Raw genomic sequence first — 23,764 nt, forward strand, 5'->3', positions numbered from 1 at the left:
CTGCTCTAACGTTAATCACACAGAAAGAAATCGCACCACCTTGTGCCGGCGAGGAATCTCTCAGAGGCTCATGCCCGTCATTGCTTAATCCCCCAAGAGCGGCCGAAGTCAGGAGAAAAGCTGCCGGCACCCACTGACCTGGGGGTTCAGACCTCAGGTGCCAGCCGATAGCCAGACCGCTGCTTCCACCACCTCCCAGCCGCTCTTAAACCAAACGGCCCTCCCGTAGAGCCCAGTGAAAGTAAACGGCTTTACGTGGCGACGGCCGCACGTGGCTTTCTGGCGCAGCCCGCCGCACGTGCCCACCACCGGCGGAGCATCGCCGGCAGCGGAAACGCTGCAGCTGCAGGGGGACGAGGCAGCTCACGGCTGAGCCCTCCTCCTCTCCCAGCTCTCCTCTCCTCCAGCACGGGCCGCCCCGCAGACCACCAAAGCCACTGCAGCCCCCAAACGGTACCCTAATGATTATCTCAAGTGGTAATCCGAGCTCAAATGCTAATCCCAGCCTTTTTTCTTCCATCACCTTTCTGTAGAAATAGAATTTCAAGTGTCTCCACGAGAAAGAAAGAAAGAAATTTTTTTTGCAATCCCTTGATTCATTAAAACAGAGGACTAAAATGAAAAGTGATGTGAAAACTCACCTGTGACTATTATGTCTTGGGTTTATAAAATGGCTCTTGTCTTGCACTTATTTTGCATTCACTTTCAATGTTACATAATTAAAATGTAAAAAAGATTATTCAATATTCACCGCGTTTTGCACATTTAGTGCCCATTCTGAGGCATATTTTCATCCATCTAGGAAATGCAAATCTAATACAGCCACTGTATATAAGTTATGTTCTAACTGAATGGAAAATTTAGTTGCAGATAAAGGCTTGGCAGTCTTCAGGATCTGCCTATTAAGTGTACAATGAATAACCTTCACGAACTACTTACAAACTTCAGTTCCACACAACTCCACATTTTCAAAATTTCATTTTAAAATTGCGCACTTCATTTATAAAAGCAACAGCCGTATATAAATTAGTTGTTCCATAGCCAAGTAAAATCCCAATTAAAATGTGATACCATACTGATTATTATTTCTAACATGCTGGGCGGTGCAAGTGAACCATGCGTGAACATTGCCCGATTTCAAGTCACGCCTGCGCTATCTCGCAGGAGGTCGTAAGTAACTTAAGGATGATTATCCCAAATCCATCAGAATTATTCACTCTTTTCATCACCGTTTATACTACAAAAGAACAAAACATGCACTCGCACAACAGCACGCGAGGCCCAGTGTTGAACGCCCATTACGTGTAGACTGCGCTACACTAGGGAATCATTTTCTCAGATTTACGGCCGTTCTTCACAGCCAGCAAAGCCAGGGCTCCCACCCGAGGGCTCCCAGCATCGCCGTCCCCTGCCTCGAGCAGCGGAGGAGCACGGTCACCTCCTGACCGGGCACCTCGACGCCGAGCGCGTCTCGCAGAGCAGCCGGGCGCGTCGCGGACCATTTGTGGGCCGGTGATGCTGGCTGCGCCGACGAGGCGGACGGCTTGTCTTACCTGAGACTGAACGCCTGCTGAAAGAGAGGAAAATGGCTGAGAAATACACTGTGATGTTGTAAAAATGCGCCGTTACTGCTGCCGCCGGTACCTGAGCTTTGGGGCTAAAAACCCACTTTACTGCTCAGCTGGCAGCCAGCGGCTGTAATAGCCAGGTACGAGTTTTAATTCATAGATCCTGCCTGAATTGCTGTTTCCATAGCAACTGAGGCCGTGTTGGTAAAAATAAGGTGTTTTAATAACTATTTTATTACTTTCTCATACTTTTATTTTCCAGTCTGACAATATCATACAAAACCTTATCATCTGACACTTGTTAGATGAGTTCTTTCCTTGCTGTAAAACCGTGTTTCACTTTATTTTGTCATAGTTAAACTGGAAACCCTACTGTGGCTTTCATTTTTCACTACAATTGCAAGGTTCAATAGTAAATTACTTTCTCGGATTTAAAAAGCCATTTGCTCATTTGATTGCTATTCTATCCGTAGCTATCTTTAAATCAAACTATTAAAGAGCTTTTAAAATTCAGCGTAGGTATAACTCAATAGAATATTTTTAACAGTGAATTATCTGAATTTTAAAGAGACTTCAGTTCTTGGTGGTACTGGAATCATCAGATGATTAGGACTGTCTGGGGTACTCAGCTCCAGGCAGCCTTGCTGGAAAACCCAGCATCGACGAACAAACACAGTTCTTGAAAAGAAAAAAGCAAAAAAACCTTTTTCTGCTCAACATGTAAGGGATAAGTGATGACGGAAAGTTTCCTTCGACTACTGCATGTTATGTAATGACTTCAAAATATTAGTCACAAACCTCACTTTTCCAATATGCTACTCAATTTAAAAGATACATTTTTAATGCGGAACATATATAGCAATCCCCCCTTACGAAAAATTTAGAGAAAACATAACCTGCTCAAAATAAAGGCTAGGTAAGACACAGAGAAGGCACACAAGCACGTTACTCCTTTCTCCAAGCCCACGTCATGTTCTTAGCGCTGCCTCCGTTCGCGCAGTGTACGTATTGTTTTAATTTAGCCAAAGGAAACGCTTCGTACCTCACCAAGTGAGTAATAGCGCCGTGGAATCTGGGAGTCGGGATAGATGTTTTCCAAGTACCATGAGAAGGGTTTACACTTCAGATTTTCTCTCAGTGCTTTTCTGACGGATACATCGCCATAATCCACCTTAACAACACCTGGAATTGTTAAGAGAATAGATGATCAAAGCACAGTTTCTGTAAGGCTGCAAAGCATACATCTCAGATCTTTCTCCAGTTGTCATGATTTCCTTTTTATCAATACCCATTTGCTGGAATTACGGTACAGCGGTATGTGAATACATGGGCAGCTGCTACACCGTGGATCTTTACAAGCATTAAATAATTAATCTAGCAAATTGAAATGCTTGCAAAATGACATTTTTTCTTTTCAGATAATTTATCAATCTGGAAAGGCAAGACCACCAAACTCCTTGATTTCTTCATATTCCAAAATATTAAAGAAAGGAAGACCACATTCTTTCACATTTTTACAAACCGTTTTTGCCAAAGCATCTTGCTGGTGTTTTCCAGCACTCTGTCCTGAGAGAAGCAACTCGGACGAGGCATGGCTATTTTACTGACGTGATCTAGATCACCCCTCGGGTGATTTCACCAGAAAGGACACGTTCTCCATCCTGAGAAACCCCATTGCTCCTAAGGGAGAGGATGTCACATCACGTCACGGTTAAACTGTCACCGCGTCCGGCAGCGCCGTTCCTACCGCAAGCCCACGCATCAGAGCCCTGAGCCAGCAGCGTCCCGCTGGCCATCAGGAGCGGTGTGTGGGCCACCAATCGGAAATGCAGGTTGTGAAGAGAAATAAAACAGAATAATAAACAAGGAGAGGGGACATCAGTTAGAAATCCCCTCTGTACACTCTATTCTTACTTCAATGAAAAGAATATATGGTACTTTCAGGACTTACGAGAGCTAGTCAAGCAATTTATTTATCTGTTGATGATAGAAGTATGCACCCAGGAAAGAAGAAATGTAACTGGGAGGAGACAGACACGGCTCGACCCCCGGGCACAGGAGACCGAATGAGAGACAAGCCCTGACCGTGCATTGGGCACTGACACGCATCGGGCACCGACACGCATCGGACATCAACACGCATCGGACATCGACACGCATCGGGCACTGACACGCATCGGGTACCGACACGCATCGGGCACCGACACGCATTGGACATCAACACGCATCGGACATCAACACGCATTGGGCACTGACACGCATCGGGCACCGACACGCATCGGACATCAACACGCATCGGACATCAACACGCATTGGGCACCGACACGCATCGGGCACCGACACGCATTGGGCACCGACATGCATCGGACATCTCACCACCCGAGCACATTGGCACCGCGGACAGATGAAGTCCAAGACAGAGGTGATTTAAAAATCAACATCGTGAGTGCACGAATAAGGAACTCGCAAGTTTCAGAAGTATCCCTGAAGCCTTTGAGACGCAGCATTCGCTGTCCTACCAGCCCATGTAGTGCAGGGTAACACGCTCGCCGAGGGCCGAGGGCGGTGGCGATTTCACCCCCGGCAAAGGGCAGCAGAGGCAGCGCTGCTGGAAATCCTCCCAGGGCATGCACAGCTCCGGGGCTGCAGCGAGCCAGCTCAGCGCTGTGCCTTCCCGTAGTTTATTGGAAAGAAATCCATCACGTGGAGAAGAAACGGCAGACACACGATTTCAGTGCCAAAGAAAGGAAGACTTCATATATTCAACTTCTTAACCTTCTATATGAAGAAAGCATAAGAGGGAAATACCATTTCCATTGTCCACCCTCTCATCAAGCTGACTTTTGCAGGCCTGCATCTGACTTTCAGAGTTTAAAATAATATTGAACCAGTAACCTGCAGCACGCTTTTCAATACCGACATACTCCAGGAAGGGGACGGCTCGGGAGGCAAGCGTGCATTGCGGAAAGAAACATAAAGGCCAGTCTTAAGGCGCTCGGCCAACTTGAGTTATTAGGAAAGATAACCAAAAAGCAAAAAGCACATCAAATATTCTCTGTAGCCTAATTTAATCTAATTTTAGACGAGAGCTATCGTCCAAAGAAACAGCGGTAGGCAAAGCATTAGTAACTGCCAGCACTCTGCTGAAAGAGTTTGAAAGACACTCCCAGATTTGTATCTCAAATCCATGCTGCATTTCCATCATCTTCTGCTTTCCATTATTTATGGGATCTTATTTTGAAATTATCATAGAGGTGAAGCGCCAAGGATATCAGCATATTCTGCTACGAAATCATGCCCTACAGCACAAGATGATACCAATTTTTAAAGAAATTCAGTACCCAACAACAGTAAAACTATTCATTATTATTACAAAAATTTAACTTATTTTGGATAACCACCCTTATCCACATTTCCAAATCTTTACCGGTTACGTCTTTGACAAATTATGTTTACGTATCGTTATGTAATTGTAGGATATGATGTAATCCTAGATAATTAACGAAAATACAGGATACTCTACAAATCATTGCTACAGGCTGAACTCAAGGCCGGTGCTGCGGGGAAGCACTGCAGCCTGATCACAATGCCTGGGGGCGACCGATGCTTCACCAGCTCCGGATCAGCAAAAACTCCTCAGAAACCGCGTGTGCCTGACTGGTGCCAGGAAATTAAGTGGCACTTACTCAGGCATTAGGAAAGTACGAAATTTTAAAATTCAAATAAAACCTTCAACTGTAACCCATACAGAGAATTAAACCGTAATCACTTCGGGGATGGCAGAAAAGTGAAGGCAAATGAAATCCAGGTTAAACCCAGGACAAAGCTGAGCTCACGGCACAGGGAGCAGGGGCTGCAGAGGACAGACGTGGCGGACAGGAGGCTTCGCCTGCTCTGCAACTCTCAGAACAGCTTCTGGGCTGCAGAAGTATGGTCACTAAGGTATTTGGGGAGGTTTTATAAAATTCTTAAAGGACTCAGAGATTTTTATTTTTCTCCCCAGGAAACAGCGGTAATTTATCAGCTGTTCTGCAATCAAGGAGACCGATCACAGAGTTTCATTTGACTCTGTTTAGGGGAAGAAAAGCATCGAAAGGTCAGTATTACAGTTGTTATTTACTATTTTCCTTTTTCAAATGGCGATTTTTCTCTAAGTACTCATGCAGTCACTGTTTAATTTGACTTATACTGCCTAAGACACCTTGGCGCCCAACGCCTGTGCTTCCATTAAGTAGCGCCTTACGGCTGCTTGGTTGCCGCGTGTCTAACTATATTCACCACAAAAGGGCCAAACGCAACGAACACCGAAGGGTACGGCCTCTGGGCTTGGTGGGGCACGAACAGGATCGTGACATGAGCGTGGCTGCAGGGTCCTTGTCATTTGTATGCCCCAATGGTGGAAGAACAAGCACACCTGCCTGACTTGGAAAGCCATCTGTGCAACGTGTGCTACGCAGGACTGAGCTGAAAGCATCTTCGCTTTCAGAAAAGAGACTTTATTAAAAAAAAAATAAATTACGTTTTCTGGGCAAGCTTTTATGGGCAAGGGGGAGTGGGGGTCTGTGATTGCTGCCTCTTCCAGAGGAAGAGATGTGCACTACTGCTATTATTTGTGCTACTCGACCCTTATCTATAATTAAGCTAATCTTCCTCATGGGAAGGCACTGGAGGTGTTAGGAGAAAAGCAATATCTGTGTTTTTTAGTGCTTGGTACTGTGGGGATCTGATGAAGCTGAACATGAGGAAAAAGGATATTAACACCATTATACTCTGAGATCGCAAACAACAGAGCCTTCCCCCGCCGCACGCACACACTTTGATATTCAAGTTACAAACCAAATCAGAAACACTGTCTCTCGATCAAAACACCCTGTGGATTCACCAAACACCTTGTTTCTGGTTTGCTTTACAATTCTTACAGGGATTTCTATTTCCACGTTTGGTTCAGCCCTGCAACTGCTGGAATAGAAAAAGCAATAAACCTTTTTCCACTCAAACTGACTCAACTTCATACTTGAGTTTTCTGTAACTAAACAAACCGCAGCAAAATAAATTCTAGTTTGACATTTTAATAAAACCTAGCCGTAGAGATGGGGAGTCTTTGGTGGGGCAGGCTTCTCTTAAGGCTCTTCAGGTCTTGGGACCCCACAAGAGATGCAGAGACGGTGGCCACTGTGCCCCCAGCACGGCGGTGACCCCGGTCTCCCCCTTCCAGTCAATCCCCCTTCCATTCAAGCTGCCTCTTCCCTTTCTCTCCATAGGGTCCCAGCACACGCTGATAATGCTCCCCGCTGCAACCCTGACAGGTTCTCCCTTCCCCAGGCTCCTCTATTATATATATTCCTCATCCTGCACGAACCGGGCTGGCTCATTTCAGCAGCATTCATTCACATGGCACGTCGCGATGCTAGCACATACACCCTGCTTTGTCTGCAAGCAAGGACCGCATTTGTATGGATCTCCAGTAAACCTTTATATTCCCTTCTGCGCAATTTAAAACCAAGCTATTATGAATCCATACCTATTTATTGTCACTACTTGCTAAAGAATTGATGGGACTCAGAGGAAATATAAAAATAATTAATGACTAATAAGTCTGCTGACACTCAAATAAGAAAACGCAAGTACAACGTCCTTGGGTGCAAACAAGAAATGAAACACCACAAGAAGCTACAGAAAGTGTAGCGTGCAAAAGAATGGATTAAAAATATCTCGGGAAAGAAGCAGATTGTTTTAACAGAGCAGCAGATGCGTCTCGAGTAGAACAAATTAAACGGTTGCAGCATTGCATTACACCTGCATTTTTTCTAACGGGCATGTCCTGCAAATTGGCATACAAGGACACGGTTTCAAAACTGGGTAAATGTACCATTTCTGCAGAACAAGACGTTAATTCATGATGATAAGGATGAAAAAAATTTCATCCGGAAAGCAACAAAATTTGCAGAACTGAGAATAATTTTACTTAAAATTTAAAACTTTGAAAATCAATCCAAATTAGGCTTTTGCTATCTTTTGCTGCCTTGAAAAGCCTAAGAGAAAACCACAGTTTCACTGAACCGATATTCTAGCGTATTGAAAGGGAGAGCAATGCGACCAGAGAGGCCGGTGTACGCACATCCGTCTCTAGTTCAGCCCTGAAGACCTGCACCGCGTTGCACGGTCGTTGCCCGGTGGCCAGCTCATTATCCGAGGTGCCCCCTTTAAATGAGAACGCGAAGAACCAAGCCAGAGGCCACCGGGAACCTCCAGAGATGGAGACGGCTTAGTTTGATTTTGGGGGTTTTTTTTACTACCAAAGGAGGATTCAAAATTGTATTATGTTTCATAGGATTAAAGATGGCAAAGTCCTAAATCAAAAACGAGTTTGCAACACCAGGATGGTTGGTATGGCACACGTTACAGAGAGGAAACAAGAACACTTGCTAATAATTTTGGAAAAATACCAGTTGCTGTACTAATATGATTCGACCAGCACGCTCTGCTGCCTTTTCCTTCAAGGGGACGGAGGGTGACTGCTTGGGAAACGCGTGCAATGGTAGCCAGGGGCTCGCAGTCCACACCGGCCCTGCCGACAGGAGAGGAGCGATCCCTCCCTGCCAGGACGACGGCTGAGCCCAGGCAGGTTTTGCAGCGCTTTATGAGCTCCTTACAATACAACCCAGAAAAGAACACACATAGTGCTGTGCGCTTCCAAAATCCAGGGACTTCCGTGTTACATCTGTATCAAAAGCAGACATACAACTTGTTAACACATCCATTTTCTAATTAGCCGAAACGCTAATTCCTTGACATGTCTTTATTTATATTGCCAAAAACCACGCATAACTCATTAAAAAGTAAAACAAACAAAAAATGGGCTAAGTCAAAAAAAACCCCCACCACCCACCCTCCCCCCTCTTCCAGAGAAGTTCTTATATCAATTCATGGGTGACTGAAGATACATACAGGTAGTGGTTTCATAATATAAAATATGGTACGGAATGAAGATTCTGAGCTTTTCATGGGAAAACGTCAGCTATATATGCCCAGAGAAAATATGCTTACAATTTCTAACACAAAAAAATCTTACCACTCCAGAAAATGAGTCAATATTGTCAAGGTTTCTGCAAATAAAGCATTGCATGATAGTGTGTTGCACTTTTAAAGCTTATTCTACGGCAAAAGATTACAACTTTAAATGGTTTTTTACCCTATAAACGTACCTATAATGTGTGATACTTATTACACACATATTTTAGAGAGAAAGACAGAGCCTAATTAACTCTTACGTTGCCAATTTTGTCCAGACACTAAAGAAAAAAAATCGATTTTACTGAAATAGGTATCAATAGGAACGTTATTATGGATAAAATTAATCCTGCATTAAGATGTTTCTCCAGTCCATATCTCAGGAAAGCTTTTAAGAGACGGCAGAGTTGAAAAGAAACCCCTGACTTTACCTTTAACCACCCAGCACCAAAGAGTAAAAATTAAGTAGTAAAATTATTGACTACTAGAAGAATTTTGACAGTGAAAACATTTTCCCTGTGAAAACCATAAACCCCTGGTACATTAGAGCTCTTCCTTAGCATAAAACATGCGGAAATTAAGCGTTCCTGGGAAATTTTGTCTTTTTTACTAATATCTAAGTGCAGCAGGAGTGAAAGCTGCGCTACTGGGACTATAGCAAAGCTAGAGCTGATTTAAGTTATAAGAGCGTGTATGTAAAAAAATGCATTTTTGTAGCTGGAAAAATTACTAAACACCTTCAGAAAAGATCATTACATTCATGCTGTTCTCAAATTTAAACATTTGTTTTCTACTGACATTCACTGTATTAAGACTAGACAAGTGGGTCAGCCATCAACCTCTATTTCGTAGGTCTCTCAGATGAGTCTCGTTTTGAACGTCCACGCGACCCTAAGAACAGGATTGTTTCCAACTCAGGGTGATAACTTTAGAGATAAAATACCACACCAGCCTCTCTCCCCAATGTATTCAAATATATGTTTTATATTACCTGGTATTTCAATATCGGGCATGGTACGCAGCATCCCTGAGTGTATTATTTTTCCTATTCCGTTTGTATTGCACGTAAAGTAATAAAGGTTTTCTTTGTACTCTTCCCTATCAACTGAAAAGCTACATTAAGTCATTAGAGACTTGCAATATGCCCCACAAGGGATACCTCCAGCAAAAAATAATCTAAGGCGGCCCTGCCTGTCTGGCAATGATCTGGCAACAATCTGCCAATCCACTCTCTACGTTCTATTTTATTACAACTTTAATAAAATGCTCTTTGCAAATATCAGTGCTATAAATGACACAAAAGATAAAACAGGGATTTGATCTGTCTTGATTCGTGTATGTTAATTACACGGGAGCACTTCTGTATTTGGTGATCTACAAATATAATCTTTCTCCTTTAAAAAACCAAGGGTATACACAAAAGAGGGATCATATCTAGGAATAAAGGTTTTAAGCTTCGTTTTAACTGCAGCTTGAGGTTAGGACAGTATTAACAAGTCGAGACCTTTGGAACAACTACAAGAAAGGAAAACCCAAGCTCTCACACCTCCTCTCATAAGTACCTTTGAATTAAATCAAGCTAGATGACCCCAAAACCTAAGTCAAACGACTTTAATGCTCAAGGCAGTTGCTGGTTTTAATAACGCAGTATCCAGCTACAAACCGAGGCGTTGCAAGTCCTGCCCGTTCTTCCTACAAACACTCCGCATGGGAGAGCACCCGCAGTGCTTCACCGGCGCCTGCCACGAAACCACTGCGGGAAAGGGGCTGGTACGCAGGAGATGGACGCCCGCAATGGAAAGCAGGGGTAATCTCTTCTTTAAATCAGAGTTTAAGAATGCCAGCCAAGTATTCTGTAAGGAAAGACAAACTGCCACATCGCTGATGGGCACCATCAGGACCTCCTGGCACTTCAGACTGGTCCAAGCACATCTTTGGGACTCCGGATCACCATCGAGGTGCTCTCTGGACCCCTTAATTTCCACTGTTAAGACACATGAAACCGATTTCTGTAGCTCAACCGGTTCATATTCAAATCCAAATCACTGCCTTACATTTTATTTTGCGTAACTTACCTTACCTAACTGTTAGCACCGCAACGAAACACTGACACTGCTCTGGACACGTCTGTGAAGGGAAGGATGGCGGCTGGCAGACCAACAGCTCTTTGAAAGGAAAGAGCTGGCTGCTGGTGGGCGTCAACGCAACCCTCCCGCACAGCCTTCCGAGAGCAGCGCTCCAAACTGCTGGCTGTAACTATAATTTTTATTACTCAGAATAATAACAACAAATTCCAGTAGAGTAATACCAACCAGAAACAGGATCAGGGCAAATACTTTAAAATAAATAATTTGTTTGACTATTCACTTTTTTTCCTTTTCAGCATTAGTATTTTTGGTGACTCTCGACCCTTAAGTGGTCTTTGAAGAGCATTATTCATTTTTACATTGTTACCTTTGATTAATTACATTGGCCGGATGAACCTGACCAGCCAACTGTCCTGGTTTCAGCTGAGATAGAGTTAATTTTCTTCATAGTGGCTGGTATGGGGCTGTTTTGGATTTGTGCTGAAAACAGCGTTGATAACACAGAGATGTTTTAGTTGTTGCTGCACTGGCCAAGGGCTTCTCAGCTCCCCGTGCTCTGCCAGGGGCAGAAGAAGCTGGAGGGGGCACAGCCAGGACAGTTGATCCAAACTGCCCAAAGGGACATTCCACGCCATACGGCATCATGCTCAGTGTATAAAGCTGGGGAAGAAGAAGGAAGGGGGACGTTGGGAGCGATGGCGTTTGTCTTCCCAAGTCACGGTTACGTGTGCTGGAGCCCTGCTGTCCTGGAGATGGCTGAGCACCTGCCTGCCCGTGGGAAGCAGTGAAGGAATTCCTTGCTTTGCTTTGCTCGCGTGCGCGGCTTTTGCTTTCCCCATTAAACTGCCTTTATCTCAGCCCACGAGTGTTCTCACTTTTACTCTTCTGATTCTCTCCCCCATCCCACCGGGGGGGGAGCGAGCGGCTGCGTGGTGCTGGGTTGCTGCCTGGGGTTAAACCACGACACCAACCAAAGACTCAGGGCTGAATACCAGCATTGTAAATGCACTTATTTTCCAAAAACCCATTCAGGAGACACTTCAGAGCTCTCGCTTCTACAAGCAACGCTGTCAGTAAACTCATTTACGGAAGAGCTGCAGGATGCGGACCCACCAGAGGTTGCTTGGATCACGCGGAGGAGCGGGGCTGGGACAGCACGACCCCCCCCGTCCCCTCTCCTGCCGCCACCGCAGCATCCCCCTCTGCACAGCACAGGCACGCAGCCTCCAGAATAACCCCCGTTTTGGCACAGCTCTCATTGCAGACACCTCCTCACCTACCTGTGCGAAAAATGTATCTGTGTATCTATAGAAACACGTCATGTTTACCTGAAAACTTCAGAAAGTGAATAACACTATAAAGATAAATAACTTGCAGCACAATTGCTTTTATTCAATATTTTTTGGTGGTTTTTGGTTTTTGTTTTTCCAATCAGAGAAGTGCAATAAGCAAGGACTATCAATATGATTCAGGTTTTCAATATTAGTCTCTTCAATAGAAGCAGAGAAGCAGCAGAAGAAAGGGGGTTTTTTGATTCAGGAATAGCTCAGCTGCCCCTGCACTGCTTCTCTTCCCAGAGCTATCACAGTAAGGCCCGTACGAGCAGTCTCTTATGGATACGGAGTCAAAGAACATTTTTGGCACTTAGGAGCGCCTAACACGAACGCATTCACATTTGTCTGGGGCGGAATTAACGCCTAGCCCACAGAACCAGGACTGACTCGCCATGAGGAATTTCATCCCCCATTCAGGGCGCGTTCAGCCCCACAGCTAAATTGGGCTGAGCAAGGAACCTAGACAGGCTCTTTGGTAACTACGATGCTGAAAAACCTGTCCTGAATGTTGTACTTGCTTTTTCTTTTTTTGCTATTTTTATTTTTTCTATTTTTCCCTTTTTCCCCCTCTTCCCCCCCCCCCCCCTTTTGATTCCTAGCACACGCGTTTCCCACCCGTGCAGGCTATGGGAGGAGCAGCCCACGTCAGCAGTGCAGTGCTCTGCTCCCGTGGAGAATCCCCCTCGCCCTGGGCAAGTGCTTTCACAGCCGGACCGCCACGGAGCTCAGCCATCACGCAGGTGCACGAGGGTGGCCACGCGCCTTTCACCGCGGGATCGTAACGCCACAGGTTAAATGAACTTCCTTTGGAATTGGTGCACTTGCAGCTCTGGCTGTCCTCTAGCACTAAAACGCTAAATAGGTAAGGGAAGAGTGAAAATGTTTATCGAGAGCTCTTACTTCCTAAATTGATACAGTCATTATCGACCTAATCATATAATTACACTTGAAAGGAGGATTGCACATCATCTGCTGAGTAAATTAAGTAAAACACAAGCACTTATCTTGTAATCCCAAATTAAAACTATAAAGCACTACATTTAAATTCTCAATAATGCTTTAAATAAAGTGCTCGAAAAATAGCGTAACTTTGCATTTTAGCCTTACTTTACTAAGACTAGGTAGGACATGGGAATCGAATACTAACTGATTATAAAGAAGATAAAGTGGTTTAGCAATGCACTAAGTGTACAGAGAAAGTGAACTATTATGTGCATTATCTTTTTCAGCTGACTGTGCAAATGCAGGCCTATTCTGAGCATGTAATTATTTCCATTCAATGATTAGATACAGTATTTTAATGCATAAATTGACATAACTGCCTACATTTAGGAATATATAGGCTGAGTGGAATGAGATACGCTAGAACAACTTGAAAAAGAAGTTAATAAGGCTGCTAGGAATAGTGTGCTGGGGGACTGGAAGAGGCGGAGGAGGTACATACGTGCAAATCCATTTGGGTATACACATATGTGCTTACAGGTGTTGGAAACAATAAAATGAGATGCGTGTTTTTGCATACGAGAGAGAAAGGTGTTGGTGTAACAGCAAAAGACTACCCGGAGCGTAATCCTGCACCGTTGATTTACATCAATTACACTGAGAATTTAATGGATCATAGTGAAAATCACAGAAAGCTGGCTGCTAAATATACTAACAGGGATTAGTTATTATTAAGCTATTAGGTTTTTTTATTAGAGATGCCAATAAAAGACCGATATGAAGGGAAGGCGAGAGAACTGCTGAAAACGAATGAACGCGCAGCGCTTGGCTTCGCAGCTTGGTGTTGCAGGGGGCACATTTTGCCTCACCAGGACGAGGTCGGCCAGCCTGCTTTTTGGGTACTTTGCATTCCCAAGGAGTCAGGAAAGAACGCTTTTTGCAGAGAGAAAATTGCGAGGATTTGTACTGATTTAGGAGGAAAGTCTCCTCTGTCAGCTCAGTTCCCCGGCACCATTTTAACCTTGTCATAAATGAGACGGGCTGCCGAGCACCACTGACCTCCACCGTAACATGGGCGGCTCGCAGCAGCTCCTCCGTTTTTCAGAACAAATTCATATATTTCTTTTCTTTTCTAAGAAAAGGACTTCCTTTAATCCCATTTGAAGTGTATCCAGCATTTCTGAGATTTTTTTTAGAGTTTCCTGAATTATTTGGCTCTTACAGTTTCAGGCTGTAACCACGCTGCAGACTCTTAGGCTCCTGCCAAGCACAATTCAAAACTCCCTGTCAAATGCAGTATTTATACTAAAACAAAAAGGTACGTGTTCCTCACTACAATTCTATTTTGTGATCTTCCTCTCGGTTTTCGAACCCCTCCCAGCCTCAGCAAGCAGGGCTTTCGCAGCCCGGGGGCCCCGCTCCAGACAGAGCGAAAAGCCACTCTGCACCCCAAAACACACAGTGAAAATAAAACCGCGTTGCTTCCCCCCACCCCAATGCCAAATGACACAAACAGAGTATTTTTTCTACAAGAATTGTTCCTCCAGCTCCTCACCATGTGACAAATTGAGTCTTTTTTTCAACTCAAAATATTTTGTACAGAATTTAGTCTGTACGGTTTTCCTTTTTTTTTTTTTTTTTCTTTTTTAATCTAGGTTGGATATATTAAAAGTTCTGGTTCTGAACTCAGATATCTGAGCACGTGGCATGAACAAACAGGCAACGCACAGCATGGCCAAATTCAAGGGCAGCAGAAATAAAAGATTTTATTCCTGTCCACACACAGCTTCTACAAAGATAAAGGAAGGCAGCAATTTTAAATATGTCTAAGACCACAAAAAATTTCAGATGGGCCCTCCTTCAGTGGAGTTATACTTTTACAAGCAGACAGCCTCAAGAAAGCAATTCATAGCTCGACTGATCAAGACTTTTACCTTGAAATACAATTACTAGGTGTGCACCCTAATTATGCTGAGAGAAATACTTAACACAACGCCACGGTGAACAACCGATGGTTCCTCTTTCTCTCAGGACATCACCTAAGAAATCAAATTAGTCAGGTCCCAGAGGAGAACTGGGCAGACGAGTGCACGCAGACAGAGAACAGCTTCAGAGACCTAATTACTAAAATGCAACTTTCTTTGTTCTCTAACAGAATTATCTAGAGATCTGTATTTTTCAGATTAATAAACTGAGCAATGTGTGCCAGACAAAAGGATAAAAAAGCAGTTTAATGCTATTGAATATTGGGAACAATTTCTGACATTTAGAAATGACCTATTTAAAAAAATCTACTATTTCCTATGTGTTTTTATTTTTTGGTTAAAATGTTGTTGTAAATAAAATAAAACCCTGAAGTACCTTTCTCCTCCATTTGCTTCTTAATCCCGAGGAACATCATCATCACGTTTTAATTGTCAATCAATATAGCATATTCATAACTTCAAAAAAGATCAGAAAATACAAAGGACACCTATAGTGAAATTCTTTCCAGTGACTGAAACAGCGACAGCAATTGAGTTTTGAATTAAACAAATCTTGTCCTACAAACGTCACTGTTACTGACCTAATTTCACCCTTCTGTTTCAATCAAATTTTGTCCGTGGGTTCTCTATTTGAATTTTGTATCAAAATCTTGGGCAAATATGCAAATGCATAACTGCGTAAAGAAGAGAGCGTACATTTAGCAGCATTAAATTTCTGCTGATTTGTGCTCATTTCAGAAGCGAATAGCAATTTTGTTCATAGAAAGATAAGTAATAACAATAAATATAAAAAGTGCATTGGCGTTTCACCCTAACTTTTCTAACAAACAGTTTCATTAAAAATTGTCGCGACAAAAATAATTTTACCCTGCCTTGGCTCCACAGCAGCACCTATCACTAACAACTGCAAGCAAATGAGCTAGAAATTAATAACTTGCACCCCTGCCCACAGAGCTGAGGTTAAGACGAGCTGAAGCCGAGCCATCAAGACCAACCACACCCCTTACTGCGCTGAAAGCTCGCCGGGGTGGTTTGCCATGGCTGGGCTAACGTGTTTGAAGGTGGGATGCCAGTCCCACGGGGATGCCCATCAGCAAGGAGCAAGCCGAAGCGCAGTGGAGATGAGAGGGTGAAGTCCATCAGGTGGGACGGCACCGGTAGCGGGGAGGGAAGCCATCGCCGGGACAGCTTGCCAACGCACAGGGCGATTCAGCAGGCGGGATGATCTCCCTGCCTCGCTCGGAGGGCTGATGAGAAGGGGAGACGTGGTAATTCATGGCTTTACGAGGGTCTCCTCAGCACTTGCGCAAGGGCTCTTCAAGGGAGGCCCCGGCATAATCCGAACACGGCGTAATATCCACCGCAAAGGTACAGAGCAATTTACAGGGGTTGAAAACGTGGTTGCCTTCTTCCCCAGGCAGCAGAATTCACCTGTATTTAAATGCTGGCAAGATGAGCCCCTTCTGCTTCGTCTAACTGAGGTCTTATTTTTATCACCAGCAGCCAAAGGCATGCTCAAACCCCGACATGGGGGTGCAGAGGGAACGTCCCCCTTGTACAGTCCTGCACCTAGAGCTGAAATAACTGCAGGGTGTTGAGTTCCGTCTTATTATCTCCCCATCTTTTCGGATGGAGACTGCATTTTTAGAGCCACCTTGGCATCATACTGGTATAAAAGAAAGGGCAAAAGGACCCCAGCCCTGTGCCAACCCTGGGGGAATTCTGATAGGGAAATCGATAGAGAAATGTCCTCCCCACGTGGAAGGAGGAAAACGATGCCTCCGATAGCGGCTTTTCCTTCCCGAAGGAATCGCTGTGGAAAGTGGTCTTTGCAATGCATGGTATCCCACTGGATGTCAGACTGCTGAAAAACGGTTCGTTAAAGATAGCCTTGCATTTATATCTGTGCTTAGCAGCCTAAATTAAAATGGCCTACGGCAAGAACTGGTCTTTTCACAGGGAGAAGGGATGTCTTCTCACCTTGGAAACCAGCTGCTGAAATGCAGGCTAGAAAGCCCAATATTGGACATCCAAGTTAAAAAATGTTGCTGATAAAATCTGCCCCTGCTGCTTGCTGAACCCTAGGAAATTGTAAAGGTACCCACAAAACTGACTATCCAAAGTGATTTCAGAAGCTCCTCTCTAGTACAACAGGCAATAATCTGTTACTCCTGTCCAAGACACAAGTGCTAATGAGGCAACTTCAAAACGCTCACTCATTTGACCTCTTCCGTAGCAGGAGCTCTTCTAGGCAGAGCTTCACAAAGGCTTCTGCCATCAAAAGCACCTGCATGTTCCCAAACGTTCAAATTGGGCATTTTCTACCCAGCTGAACCGCGGGATACTGGCCAGTCCAGAAGACGACACGTCAGTATTCCCCAGTCCTCCAAACCCGGAGAGCATCCATCCATCCATCCATCCATCCATCCATCCAGCACGTTGACCGAAGACGGCCACAGCAAATAACACCCTGCGACAGCAGCTCCAGGCTGGAACCAGCAGCAGAAAGGATGAAGGTCCTGGTTTACATCATCCAACACACTCCTCGTTATCCACTTTCAAAACCAAATCTCATATTTCAAATACTTAGACCTGCAGAGGTATGACTGCATCGCTCAACTTGCACGCCATTCTGCAGCGCGTGCACTCCGATAGATGGAAATAGGTATTTCTTACTGCCGCTTTCCTGAGTTTTATTTTCTTTTCATTGGGTGGTTCCAAATTAATCTATTGCATTGGAGGTCTGACACGTCAAATCGGCGAAGGAGCAGAGCAGGGAAAGTCAGTAGTGAGGGGGTTGCTCCAGGTTTTGCAGATGTGCTGGAGAAATAGTCAAGCTGGTCAAAGGCAGGCTTAAATTGGATATATTTTTCCATGGCCTTTTTATTTTAATTTCTACATCCAAACTTCACCTTTTGCTCAGCACTAAATTCCTCACTCCCACAACTCAGAATATCTCAGTAGAAATTCCGCGGAAACAAAGAATAATAAAAATCGAGGCCTATTGGAGGAGTCCTGCTGAACCAGACGGACCCTTGCTTAGAAGATCCCAAAACAAAAAGAAAAGCCAAGGAAGAGAGGAAAAAAAAAGAGTTCTGATCCAGGATTGGGAGTGGTGCATTTAGGAATTTGAAAATTAAAACATGACCAATTTGGAAGTGGTTTTTAACTGAACTATTAACACATCTTAGAAAACTACACAGCAACAATTTCATCTGGCACTCTTTTTGAAACTGGAATTTTTAAATCATTCTACCATGTATCTACCATGTATAAAGGTGACTATTCTAGTCACCTTTAAATGCATTTTTTTGCTAATATCTCATTTAAAACGTATTGTATTTTAAATAGCCCTTCGTATGATATTTTTAGAGCTTGAGCTCACCTAAATGCTTTAAAGCAACTAACTCCTAATCAGCCTAGAAAACCTGGCTGTCGAGGCAGAACATGAAAGCGCACAGAGCGCAATGTCTTCACCACACACGCTACTGGTGAACATACGCCGTCAGTATTTGCGTGCCTCACGCTCGTGACAAAACGTACGCTTTCAGGGTAAATTGTTAGAAATGCATTTAGTTCAACAAAAATGCAATGGGAACTCGGTATTATGAGACTGCACCAAAAAAGAACTTAATAAGGGAGGACTGAATTAAAGAATGGCTAATCCCATGTGATATATTTATGGCTTGAACTTCACTGCATCTAACATAGGTTTGAATTCACTTTTACATCATATTAGACATTCATTTGTCAGCGTTATATTTATTTTTTCCGACTTTTTTTCCCTTCCCTTCCCTTCCCTTCCCTTCCCTTCCCTTCCCTTCCCTTCCCTTCCCTTCCCTTCCCTTCCCTTCCCTTCCCTTCCCTTCCCTTCCCTTCCCTTCCTTCCCTTCCCTTCCTTCCCTTCCCTTCCCTTCCCTTCCCTTCCCTTCCCTTCCCTTCCCTTCCCTTCCCTTCCCTTCCCTTCCCTTCCCTTCCCTTCCCTTCCCCTTGCAGGAGAACAGAAACCAATTATGTTAGAAACAGTCAGCCAAATCTTCTGTCACGCGTCCCATTCCTTCAGCTTTAATTGGGTAGATATAATTACCAATTACGAAGGGACACAATCCTGCCTATCTCACACAAAGTTTAATTTCCATATTTAAGAGGATCCTGTCAACGTGCCTGTTTTTCACTCACGGTACGTGCATCGTCTGCATTTTGTTAAATCCAGTCCAAGTGAAACCCACAGCGCGCTCCCATCAGGCGTGGCGCGGGATGTCCCTTCAGTCAGCACCACGAGTGGTGACAGACACCCGTAGCTTTAATCGCGGACCCGTTCCTCCAGACTAAGGCAGCGACTCATCCTCGCCGCGACTCAGAAGAAACACAGGACAGAGGACAAACGGGATCTGAAGATACCGATGGCTTCTGGAGACCCTGCTCTGCCCTCCAGGAATCCCGCTGCCACCCGTACGACACACGGGCCGGGGAGGGGTGGTGGTTCACCTCGCTGGCTAGTTTGGCTCTTGTACCGGGGTCCTGAAGGCACTAACGTGTAGTCGTCTTCCACGGTTTCATCTCTCCTACCAGACCAAGTAACCTTTCCTCACGGGCTGTTCCCTGGAGGGAACAGGCTCACTTTTTCTTGAGGAGCCCAGAGGTGCCTCCGTCGGTGTTCCAGCCCGAGCCCTGCTGCCGGAGCACCACCAGAAGCGGCACCCAGGAGGTGCTGCAAAAGGACAGAGGAAATCTGCCTGCACCTCTCTCCGAGCGCTGAGCCCTGCGAACGCTTCCCAGAAACACCCGGTGCCAACCCAAACCTCTGACTGACGGGGATCATCAGTCTGTTGACCTTTCTTTTAAGATTCGTTTCGTGCTTGCATCTTTTGGTTACATACACGTTTATATACATTTATATTTAGTGTACATATAATGTATAGATATATAAATACCTTTTTTACACCATTAACAGGGCACTTATGATGTGCATAGACTTTTTTTTATGGTGCTTTACATTTTTTGGCTTGATAAGGGTTTTCCAGGACAGGCTCAGAATATTTTATGAGCACCTACTGTGACAGCCACAGGACACGTGCGATAACCCATGCAGAAACCAAGAGCTTTCCGACTTCACAGCTTGTGATTGCACGTTGGCACCTGATGATTGACTGCGATGCCCTGAACCCCTGGAAAAATCAAAGCACCAAGACAGCTTGTGGAAACAAGCAGGTTTGCAGCCGGAATGAGCTGAGGTCTAACGACAGTAAATTGTGCTGGAGATGAAACGCAAAACTCATACGGATAATAATATGGTCCGGGGTTTACTTCTTGGTGATAGCGAAAATTTAAACTGATTCTGTTGCCACAGAATTTAAATTGGAAGAAGGTTTAAAGATGGAAGAATGGGAAGATTATCCCAGAGCACATAATAAAACAGTAACAATAGCTTACACAGTCTATGGCTACTCGCTATCACAGACATTTTTAAGTAATCATTTATAAATACTATGAAAAATAACTGGCTTTCATACGTGAGACATCGTATATTCTGGCTTTTGAACTGAAGCAATTTAGGTTTTATTAACTGTATAATTCTGAGGTATCAGTAAAACTGTTTGGAGTAAACAACCCCACCCAGAATAGTTTTCCATTTTATATACAAATCTTTAAAAGAAAAATAAGATTATAAAGTATATTAACCTTATTTTTTCATTTATTTCAGCCAAATCAAATTAAATAAAACTACTAGTCCTGATTTATAGAAAAAAAAGGCTTAGCTCAAAATGCCTGCTTTAAGAGGTTGGTGGTGACCAAAGGACTACTTGAAATACAGGTGCAAACCAGTCTTTACTAGAGAGCCAGCACTGAAGGTACAGACTCTCTTTTTTCCTGATCATGGCCACTCGTTAAAGGTTTTGATTTTTGTGTTTGTTTGGGGGGGGGGGGGGGGAAGTTTTGTTTGAAACTCTAAGTCTGATAAAAATTGAATTGCCTCCAAGTCTAATTTTTCAAGTGAACAGGTAAATTTTAAAGGATGAAAGTAAGAACATGAAAACTGCCGTGTAAGAGACTTGAGGGTAGTTATTATGTTATTCTAAAGACCAAGATTTATTTAAGAGTTAGTTGCATGAAGTAAACTGATGCTTAAATAAAGAGCGAAACCAGTCAAACTAAAACGCGACGGCACTTCACGGGCACAGGCTGACTGTCTACACAAACCAGAGCGATGGCTCTGCCCAGCCCGGGAGCCCCGCGGGTGGGCAGCTCTGACCAGGCTGAACAGGACACGTCCTCTGTAAACATAAAAAATATTTTACATGACCTGTTCAGAGGGAGACCTCGGGGAGCGGCACGGGGACTAACGAAACCCCCACGTCCCCCTCCATTTTCAATGTACATACTCCACTAAGCTCACCCATATGGAGGCCGTAATTCTCTTTAGATAAAAACAACTTCAGCTTTAATATAACGACGATAGGTTATTTCATCAAAATATTCACTCACAATATAACCCTTAACAACTGTTGTAAGACCAAATAGGAATATGGCTTTTATCTCATATAATTGTGTGCGATATATGTGATTACATTGTACATAATTTGTATGTGCTATGTGTGCTATATGGGAACATAAATGAAAATCACCAACAAAAAGGGAGAGATGTGTATGTTTAAAAGAGAGTGTTTCTCCTAAGGACTGGTACTTGGCAGTGGTGAGACAGAAGGACCTCATGGCACTGAGTCCTGCGCTCCGAAGGGCTCCTGCCCGTCCATCCAGTGACCCAGAGCACCTCTGCTGTCCCTCCCGTTGACGCCTTCTGACGGGACCTTCAGGGATCATAAGGAGAATCTGGCCAAACTCAGCATTTCTTAGACGAAATGCGTCAAAGAGCTTTCCTACTCGGTTGCAAACTAACATTATGAGACTAACGTTCTGAAAAATACCCTTATGATCTTCTAGAGAGGAGGGCCTTAACTAATATTTTTACCTTGGGAACAGAATATAGAAGGTTTTGACACACGGAAAGGACATTCCCTTGAATTCTGAAAGCACTTCTGCTGCTATGTCTCAGCTTTTAGTACATATACATGCAGACACCTCTACGCTTACCTGTATGTGCCTTACACTTACACTTTCCTTTTTTCAGACAGCTTTACACATCATAATATGATCAGAAAATAATTTCCTACCTGGGGATATTATATAGAAGAAGTCCTTAAACTCATCCATCCAGACCTCTGCCAGTCTCCTGTTGTTCTTGTTGATGACGTGTCCCGTGCCACCAGGGAAGGTGTAAGGCGTTGCCTTTCGGAAAACGTGGCCAACATGCGAGCAGGTGACAATCTCAAGGGAGCCGCCGCACTGCCAAATCTGGAATTAAAATACGCAGAAAAAGTTGACTACACCATATACAAAACATGCCGAGTTTATAGCAGGAGGGACTCTGACAGACAGCTTAGCAGCGACCTCCTGATTTATTTCCCCAGGTCACGATTCAGCAGGGGATTTCAAGCAAAAGTTTAAGGGGAAGAGCAGGGGCACAACTCTCGATAGCAACGAAAGCGCACAGACTTCAAGCGCAGCGTGACAGCTTGTGGGAACGGCAGTCCTGGTCCTGTGTCCCTACGACATAAACATACACCAGCCACCACCCTGGGAAGGTGCCATCCTGGAATGGGTTAAGCGTAGGGTATGGATGTTATCTGTGCATTTGAATTTTCCAGGATTTCCTCATATTTAAAGAAACAGAGAAGAACTGTTATTTTTCTCTCTGTATATATATATATATATATATATGTATATATTTTTCAAAGCAGAATCGTGTTCGTGACCATCCTGAGCAAAGGCACAGCAGATCTTGGTTAATATCACCGACAGCAACAGAAAGCAGCAAGCACAGGTACTCTGAACATCGCGGAACCACAGAAGTGAAACACAGATGCAAAACGTATGTTCTCTGGTTCGTATGCTGGTGAGTACCATGATCGACTCAAAAAAACCCCAAACTTTATAGATAAAGAAGAGAACGTGATGAACTTCTAGATGCAAACTGTCCCTTTCCATACTGGAGCCCAAATCTATACTCTGAGTAAGCTCAGTGCCTTTGACAGGACCGCACACGTATAAACAACCATATAATCCTGGACTTCAACACCCTGTCGTTAAATAGTAAAAAGTAAAAATGTTATAAATGTAAAAAATGTTAAAAGTAAAAATAGTAAAAATGTTAAAAAGTAACACATTTTTCTGTCAGATCACTAGAGTCTTGGTAGGAGACACATCGGTTCGTGTGTTAACCACTGTTCTTCAATCTTCCGTCTTTCTAGGCTCTGAAAAGAACTAAAGAAGAAACTAAAGAAGGCCGAAGGTCCAAGTTTGCAGAACTGGAGGCACAACGTAGGCAGCTGGCTGAACAGCAGGGGCAAACGAAGATTTCCATCGGATGCTTACAGGGTTACAAAGCTGTGCTGTTCTGCCAGACAGTATCGATCCCTTGGGATTCACTCTTCGCTAAGGTTCACTGACATTTTTGGCATCGACAAAGGTATCGCCCAGTTCCTTACTTAGGCTCATCCTACCCTTTGCTTTAGTCTCGTCCTAAGCAGACAGCAGGACTAAAATTTACAATACCTCCTGGTAATAAAACACAGAGTTGAAGAACGACTGGGTGCTTTAAACAGGAATGCTGGTACAGTCTTGTAAGTAGAGCTCCTCGACCGAGACATAACAGTTACCATAGTAACTTAATGCAGATTTTATTTAATTAGGGCTAAACCCGTTTATATAATTTCATTAGTATGCTAAGTGATGTACTCCGTTGGGATAAGCAACGACAACATCAAAATATTCTCGCC

General features: G+C 44.0%; 1 protein-coding gene across 4 annotated transcripts in view; it reads right to left on the reverse strand.

Annotated features, from left to right (window-relative positions):
* Nucleotides 1-23,764, reverse strand: part of GALNT13 (polypeptide N-acetylgalactosaminyltransferase 13) — a 159,224-nt gene that overhangs the window by 30,800 nt on the left and 104,660 nt on the right. For all 4 annotated transcript variants that reach the window (XM_072874869.1, XM_072874868.1, XM_072874872.1 and 1 more), the window contains 2 exons: nt 22,100-22,280; nt 2,611-2,750 (listed from right to left, as the gene is read on the reverse strand). In XM_072874869.1, coding sequence (XP_072730970.1) covers nt 2,611-2,750; nt 22,100-22,280 — 321 coding nt within the window. The remainder of the gene's footprint in view (nt 1-2,610; nt 2,751-22,099; nt 22,281-23,764) is intronic.

This window comes from Ciconia boyciana, chromosome 10 (assembly GCF_034638445.1).
Source record: "Ciconia boyciana chromosome 10, ASM3463844v1, whole genome shotgun sequence".
NCBI lineage: Eukaryota > Metazoa > Chordata > Aves > Ciconiiformes > Ciconiidae > Ciconia > Ciconia boyciana.